At 48.1% G+C, this 8432-nt stretch overlaps 1 protein-coding gene across 1 annotated transcript in view; it reads left to right on the top strand.

Annotated features, from left to right (window-relative positions):
* LGR6 (leucine-rich repeat containing G protein-coupled receptor 6) overlaps nucleotides 1–8432 on the top strand; it is a 151326-nt gene that overhangs the window by 103622 nt on the left and 39272 nt on the right. Inside the window, exon 6 of the mRNA XM_009999633.1 lies at nucleotides 7807–7878. Coding sequence (XP_009997935.1) covers nucleotides 7807–7878 — 72 coding nt within the window. The remainder of the gene's footprint in view (nucleotides 1–7806; nucleotides 7879–8432) is intronic.

Below are 8432 nucleotides of genomic sequence, written 5' to 3'. Positions count from 1 at the left end.
TCTGGGGCTCAGAGCTCCCCAGCACAGTGATCCCCATTTGTGATTTAGGTTTCTTTACTTATCCATGGCCAAATTGATGAAAAGGGCAATTTTGCCACAATAGAGCTGGAAATTCATCTTGGCAATGGCTAGTCCTGTGGGAGGATTAATATAATGCCAGATTTGAACTTATTTGAAATCATCTAATGCAAATAACTGATGGAAAGTATTTACATTTGTCCTTCTGGAGAAGAAAAAAGAAGTTACTAGAAATGAAAGCAATGGAGAATCCACACTTCTCTTCATAGTTTGTTCTAGGGGTTCATCATCCTTCGTGTTTCCCATTTGAATTTTCTTTGGCTTTGACTTCAGGCATTTTTTTTTATTAGTCTTTTCTCCACCAAATCACAGAACCATTTCAGTACCCATTTTCTATTAATTATTCTATACCAATGTCACTGACTCAGGTTCAACAACAATGCTCTCGATCTCTTCCCCCTGCCACCCAGGTTTACCTTTGCCTGAAGCAGGATAAATCCGAACACTTTTACCCAGCAGGTTCCTTTCACACACCACAGGGACTTTATCCCTATCTGCAGTATGTAGAAGGTCTGATTGAGCAGGCCCAGCCCGACTGGTGGATTCCCTGGTATTAACTAACCAGGTGGCCTTTGCCAAATTCTTGTCCCAGTTTTTGAAAGTTCCATCACCCATTGCCTTCAGGGGAGCTTTTAACAGACCATTGTACCTTTCAGCTTTCCCTGAGGCTTGTGCATAGTACGAGATCTGGTAGATCCACTTGATGCTCTTTAGTCCAGTCAGTCACAGGACTGTTTTTGAAATGAGTCCCGTTGTCTGACTCAGTTGTCTCTGGAGCACCAGGTCTCCACAAGATTTGCTTCCCCATACCCAGGATAGTATTCCTGGCTGTGGCATGAGGCACAGGAGATGTCTCCAACCATCCTGTCCTTGTTTCCACCACTGTACGCACACAGCACTTACCCTGGCGGCTCTGAGGCAGTGTGATAGATTCAATTTGTCAGGCCTCCCCAAACCTGTACTGTGACCACCTCCCCTCATACCACAAAGTTTTCAACCATTTTGCCTGCTTAATTGCAGCACATGTCTCACAGTCGCGGATCACCTGTGCAATAGTGTCCATGGTTTAGTCCACCCCTCGGTCACGAGCCCATTTGTATGTTGCCTCTCTGCCCTGATGACCTGAAGCATCATGGGCTCATTGATCTAGAAAGAGCTCACCCTTGTGTTCCCAGTCTAAGTCTGTTTCGAACACTTGAACAGCCTCATCTGCTCGTTGGTTGTGTCGATGTTCCTCAGTGGCTTGACTCAGAGGCACGTGTGCATCCACATGAGGCACTTTTACCTCCAGTTTCTCTATCCGAGCTGCAATGTCTTTCCACAGGTCAGCAAACCAAAGAGCTTGACCTTTTCACTGCCAGTTGTTCTGCTGCCCCTGCTTTAGCCAACCCCACAAGGCATTTGCTGCCACCCACCAGTCAGCGTACAGATAAAGCCTTGGCCACCCCTCTGGCTCAGCAATGTCCAAAGCCAGCTGGATGGCTTTCACCTCTGCAAACTGACTTGATTCACCTTCTCCTTCAACTGCTTGTGAAACTACTCCTGTAGGACTCCACACAGCAGCTTCCCACCTCTGGTGGTTCCCTACAAGATGACAGGAGCCATAGGAGAAAAGAGCAAATTGTTTCTCAGTCTCTGGTAGATGATCATATGGTGGAGCTTCTTGAGCCCGTCTCACCACTTCTTGTGATGCCATTCCAAAGTGGGCCTTCTGGCCAGTCTGGAATTGCTTCTACAATACCTGTACAATTAGGCCTTCCTCTTCGAGCTTGCTGGTGCTCCAAGTCACATCAGTGGCATGATGGACAGGAGAAAGGTTACTCTACAATTCAATAAACTTGGTTTCCCCTCTGCTCCCCCTGTCTGGAGGCAGGGCATCTCTAATGTTGAGCATTAGAGTTTGATGCACCATCCTGGGTGATGACTGGTACAGCCTTCTTCTTGGAAGAACTTTCTCCTGCCTTTGTTCTGTTTAGTAGCTCCTGCACACGTAACTGGAGAATATCAGTGGGTTTCTTGTCCCAGACTCTCATGTCCTCTTTAAAATAATTCCACAAGAGACCCCACAGGTGGCATCACAGTGGGTCCTGTCTGTCTCTCTCGCTGCTGTCTCATATCAGGATGTCTCTTCTTAATGACTGCAACACGTGACCAGTTGTCTCCAGGGAGATTCTGGAGTTTACTTCCCCATCCGTTGGGCATCTTATTCTTTCTGTCAGTCATTCGTTCAATGGCTGAGGTGTGGAACTGATGGGAATGAGAGATTATGTCTCCATACTGTTGTGCTTTGAAAACCACCCCACACACAGTTGGTCTTACATTGTCATCAAAGCATCCCATGAAGGAGAACATCTGGGCATGTGCTGCTGGTACAGCCTGAGCAAACCTCTGGAACATTTGTGTGTTGCACAGAACGTAACCAGTATCTGTAAGTCCATCTTTATCATAGATCACCTCTCACACAGCTATCTCTCTCAAGTAGGTGATGGCTTTCTCAAGAGTGGGTGTTCTGCTTCGGCGCCATTCGATGTCACCCTTGTGGGGGTATCTCTCTCTCACAGCTGACAGAAGTCGGTCCCACAGGGTGGTAGTTCTCATCTTACTACTGAGTGCTCTGTCAATACCAGCATCCCTGGCCAGGGATCCCAACTGCTTGGCTTCTCTCTCATCCACGTTGTAGGTCTCAGCACCACTATCAAAACATCGGAGCAGCCAAGGAAGGATTCCCTCACCATCAGTGCGGGTGAAGTCCTTTCTCATGAGGCGCAGTTCTTGCATAGAGAAAGGCTGGACAAGGTTGTCGTCGTGGTCGTCTGATTGAGGAGGGCCTGCTTTTCTTTTATCTTCTTGAGAGTGGTCTGATTTGTTATCTGTTTGAGAGGTACCTGCTCCATCAACTGATTTAGAATCCTCTGCCTCCTCAGTTTCAATCTGTGTTGTTGCCTGAAGGAACTCTGCTTGTCTCAGACAGGAGGAGTGTTTTGCCTTTGCTTTGCTCATGATCACAGGGTGAACTAGCCTGATTTGAAAGGGAGTGGACTTTATCTTCGTAGAAGCAGTTGTTTTTGTAGCAGCACTTGAAGAAGCAGCTGTTTTTGTAGCAGTACGAGTGGTGGTCTCAGAGCAGTAGTGGTGTTGGCAGCAGCAATGGCAGCAGCATTGCCTGTGGGGGAGGGCAGTGAGTGGAGCAACACCTCACCCTATGCATCCATAATACATTATAAATGTTCAGCAGAAGCATCCCCACTGCAACAATGCTATTCAGATCAAGAGCTTGGAGATTAAGCTTGACAGAAAACGGAGAGGTAAAATTGAACCTGCTACTGCTGTTATCAACATGGAACGATCCGTTCATTTTAGGAGCTGTAACCACTAGGATCTGTACTGTAGCTGTACACATACTGTGCCCCCATAGAGATCAGTATCATAACTCCTAAGACCACTAGGCTGGTAATTATACAGTTGGTTATGGCAACATTTCTGTTGCTAAACCATGAAACAATCACAAGAGCAGCTCCACAGAGCAGAAAGCTCTGGGCTGCACAGGACATGCACAGTTGCATGTTGAGCGAAAGGTCCAGTAGATCCATTGCAGAAAGTGTCTGTTCAGTTTTCAATCCATCAGGAAATCCAGCAGAACTGTTGGCCATTGCTATCTGAGGGATTCCTCCCATCAGAGATGGAATTTTGAACACTCTCAATTAATGAAATGTATAATCTGGGCTTAAAATCAAGCCCCACGTTCAGCGCCAATAAATTGTTGTCACCGTTTGACTCAGGACCGACAACAACGCTCTCGATCCCCTCCCCCTACCCAGGTAGGGGAGGAGAGAGAGAAAAAGAGAGAGACTTGGCTGGGTTGAAAACTAAACTACACAGCTTTAATTAATATAAGAAAATATATACAATTGTATACAGATATGTTCAGATATGGGCAAAAGCCTCTCTCCTCCCCCCAGCCCAGCAACTCCCACAGCATCTCCTGAGCTGGAACAGCCCCGAAAACTCCCAAAGCGCTGCTGGAGAAAGCGCAGAGTGATGAGGGTCAGGAGAGCTGGAGCCTGGGGGTGCCCAGGGAGGGATGGACGGAGTCCTCCGCGGGTCCGGCCATGGGTGGAGGAGGAGGGAAGAAGCAGCAGGGAGGAAGTTGTCTTGTGTGCTCTCTGTCCTTCCTCTGAGCTCACGTAGCTCCATGGAATGGAATCTCTCTGGCCAGTTTTGCTGTCTGTCTAACTCAGCCTCCTGCGGGGGGTCAGATCTCCCTGTAGCATCTGAGCCGGCAGAGTGAAGATGTGACCTTGAGGCCCCAGCAGTTAGAGACACTTATCATCTTTAGTTAGAACACACTGGTGCTAGTTAAAAGAAAGCTTACTGAAGAAAAAAAAAATCAGTAAAAGGAAAACTGGCAAACCAGGACAACCAACCCCCTTGATCTTACTTTTAACAAGCTAAACAGACTCAGGTTTCTGTCTCCATCCTAGTTTTTTCCAGCCCTTGGATCATTTTTATTGCTCTTCTCTGCACCCAATTCCAAATAACTGTCACCTAGTTGACAATGGTAATACCAGAAACGCATTTAGCCTTCCAGAGCCAGTTTCACCAGTGCAGGATGCAGATGCATATAATTTAATATAATTTCCCTTTACTTGCAGTCTGCTCTCCTCTTCAATTCCTTTATTCTTCTGCCTTTATTGAACCAGTTTTTAGCGCATTAGCTCAACCTGCTCTGCCTTGTGTGTCAGACACATGACAGAGGTGCCCTACACCCTTGGCAGGTGGCAATTCCAGACTTGGAGCTCACAGTGTTCCTGCCTGTGTTGTTCAGTACAAGGATCTCTAGGAACTTTTAATCCACTGGAAGAATACATGGAAAAGGGAGCAAAATGAGAATGAAACAAATTGTACTGCAGGGACCATTTGAAAAAATCTCATTTATGCCCAAATTGTGATAAGAAATTGTTGGCAAGGACAAAAAATCTCCCTTCTAGAGACTGTTGTACTTATTTTTTGGTGGATACCAACTCCAACCACAAGGGTTTAAAGGCTTCTCATGGTTTTGCATCACAAGAGGGTTTTTTTATAGCCCAGCACCAAGTATCTTGAGCTGCTATCAAACCAGCTACAATTTACAGGGCAGAATATAGCGTTGTGTGGGCTGTGCTCAAACTGACAAACACTGGAAATGTTGCAATTCCACTTGTTAAAATTTGTTTACCCAGGGAGAAAAAAAAAAAAAAGTCAGCATAGAAGAAAGGAATGTCTTCTCAAGTGTTTACCTCCCAGTTCTCCTGTTTCCATTATTGCCCTGTGGTTGGATAACAACTCTAGAGTTCAACTTGGACAGTAATTTTTTAAAAATATAACTCCCTTTTTTGGTTGCTCCTCATTTTCTCACCAGCAAAGAACACCCTTCTGATGATGTTCATTACTCTGCCTCCAAAGCACTTCAGGGCCAAATATAAACCCAGCAGGTGCTTGCTTTTCTCTTCTGTCTCCTGGCCTGACTGGAGTGACAGCAGCCAGAGCTCAGCACGTCCCAGCTCAGATGAGTTGTCCTGTTGTCCCACCCCAACAAATCTCCAAGGAACTCACATCTTCCCAGGCTTCACCATGTCCTTTCTCCTCACACTGTCCCCTCACAAGAGACAGAGGGATGGGACAAGGGGTTCCTGTGGTATCTTTTGCTGTGATTACAGAGCAACTCCAGGTCCTGAAGTTCATTTGCCAAATAAAATGTCCAGTGCTCAAAGGGACAAAAATGTCGGCACCAGCTTGTACTGGAAGTGCCCAGTGAAGAGCAACATGACCTGAAGCTGCCCTATAACACTGGACAGAAGAAACCACTTGGACTTGAACTTCTTTTCATGTGAAGAAGAAACATTTCTTTTGTAGGATTCTGCTTCCATTCTTCTATTGATTCTGCTTCCATTCTCCTCTAAGAGACACAAGAAAACCAAGTTTTCTTGCAGGCAACTTCCTTTTCTTTTTTCCTGTTGGCTAAAAAGGAGCAAACACATTTTATCATTCATCCTTCCCCTCCCTTCCCCTTCCTGTGAAATGTTTGTGTGTTCTTATCCCAATGACAAACATCTGCCTTGGGCTGGTTTCTGTTTTGCAAGCCCCCACCAACCTGCCCTAGAGCCTGGCAGTTCCACTCCCAGCTCCCTCCTGTTTTACCAAAAAAATTTGGCAGTGGGAGCTTCCTGTGCTCAGCCAAACAGCTCACAGATGAATCCAGGTGGAGTGAGAGGTTTTTCAAGCCGAGACAGATTTAGATCAAGCAGCAAAACCCAAAAATAGTCATTGATCCACCTGCCAATATGGAGCCTCCCCCAGGCTCTTGGAAGGAGGCAGCAGAGTTGGGCAAAGGCTGGTGGAAGAGAGAAAAGGGCCCCAAAGGCAAGTAGGGCGGCAGCAGATTAACCACATGGTATCTCTGTTAAAGGGGAACCTTGGCTGGAAAATGAGCTCAGGAGGAAACCTGCTCTAGCAGAGAGCAAAGAGAGTATCCTGCCCAGAGGACCTTACCTCCTTGGTGAACATTTCTCTGCACAGACCACTCTCATGTGCTTAAGGGCAAGCTGGTTGGAGTGCAGGCTGGACAGCAGTGGGTTGGCTTCTCCTGTTTCCCAGCAGGTTTTCCTCAGGCTGCTCCAAGTTCTCTCTCTATGAATTTCAAAGTGTCCCTGAATGTGATTTCAGAGGGAGATGCACAATGAGCCATGCAGCTCCCACAAGCTGTAAGGGAATCCAGCTGGCAAAAGTACTCAGATGTGCACACACAGACACACACACACAGTGTTTGGCAATTGGAAAGGAAGAATGCAGGAAGTAAGGTCCTGAATTTGCTAAAAATCTGAGACATGGGAGCAAAGGGCCCATGGAAACAGAGACCCCTGCAGATGGGAGTCCAGGGGAACTCACCACTGATGGAGCTTCCAAGGCAAAACACCCTAGGTGGCTTTGCATGCCTGGGGACCCCCAGCACCCGGTTTTCCAGCAGCAGCAGTAAAGTTGGGAGGTCGAGAGTCCCTTAGCACTTGATACTCATTACATGGAGCAGCGGGATGAGGGGGCACAGGGAATTGCTGCCTTGGTGAGCATCACCCTGTCACACAGCCCCTGCACTTCAGCCAGACACTGAAATATTAAACAACTTCCATTGCAACCAAACTGGAGCCAATCCAGGACCTGGCAGCATTTTTTTGTTTATTTGGTTTGGGTTTTTTGTTTGTTTGGTTGGGTTTTTTCTAGATAATAAACTGTGACTAACAGGATAATTTTTGAGCTCAAAGCCTTCCTGCTGCTACTACAGCTCTGAGGAGGTCAAATATGACTGTGTCCTGAGGTAGCTCCCTGTGCCCATGAGCAACATGGGCAGCCTGGCACTTTGAAAGTTTGAGCCCAATGTAAGGGGAGATCTAGGGTGTTCCTTGAAGATTTTTGCTCCAGCATGTTCATGCCAAGTCACCTGGCAACAGTGACACTGGAGGTCTCAGGGAATCTCCTGCATCAGCCTGGAATTCCTGGGAAATACGGGAGCTCTGTGGCTGCTCTGCAAGAACTGTTGCCCCCAGAGTGTGTCTCATGGGGCAAGGGAGAGGACCCTGGAACACCCCTCGTCATCCCAGTCCAGTCTGTGCTCAGCTTGCAGGATGCCCCTGACCCACGGCTCAGAGCAGCAGAAGTTCAGCTGCACCTCCACTGACATCTCTGCTTTGCCCACAGGCACCTGCACAACAACCGGATCCAGAGCCTGGGAGCCAACGGCTTTGATGGGCTGCACAGCTTGGAAACCCTGTGAGTCACCTGCTTTCCTCTCTGTCCTGCTCTGCCATGTGTCCTCCCCCTGCACGTGTCCATGTGCAGGGAAGGGCTGGTGGCTCTGGTCACTCACCACCGTGCTCTGAGGGCAGCAGCAGGGCTGGCCCAGGCACCAACCCAGCAAGCAGATGCCCAGGGCAAGATGCTTCCTGGGGTGGTGGCAGACTGGACCTTCTCCGAGAGGGGTGGCTGAGTGTCGTGGTGCGCCCGGGGGGGGGGGTGGTGTGGAGTGGCTGGGAGGGGGGTCTGAGGCTCTGGACGCAAATCCAGTCCTGGTGCAATCCAGCGAGCTTGCAGGGATGCTCAGGGACCGTCCCCAAGGTCTCACCACGTGCACATGGTCCCAAAGCCTCCTAAACACCTGACTCTACTGAAATGAGGGGCTGGCTTGAATTCAATGCTGGTAAAATACTTTTTTGAGATGGTCTCATATCACCTGGCATCACCCATAGCCAGGTTGCTTCATCTAGCACCATGTTCTTGGCGTGGCTGGGGGGGCAATCTGTCCAGTGAGATTGGCAAAAGGTGGG

Source organism: Chaetura pelagica, unplaced genomic scaffold (genome assembly GCF_000747805.2).
Source record: "Chaetura pelagica isolate M959 unplaced genomic scaffold, ChaPel_1.0 scaffold286, whole genome shotgun sequence".
NCBI lineage: Eukaryota > Metazoa > Chordata > Aves > Apodiformes > Apodidae > Chaetura > Chaetura pelagica.
The sequence above is the reverse complement of the archived record's forward strand: the minus strand, read 5'-3'. Positions and strand labels throughout refer to the sequence as shown.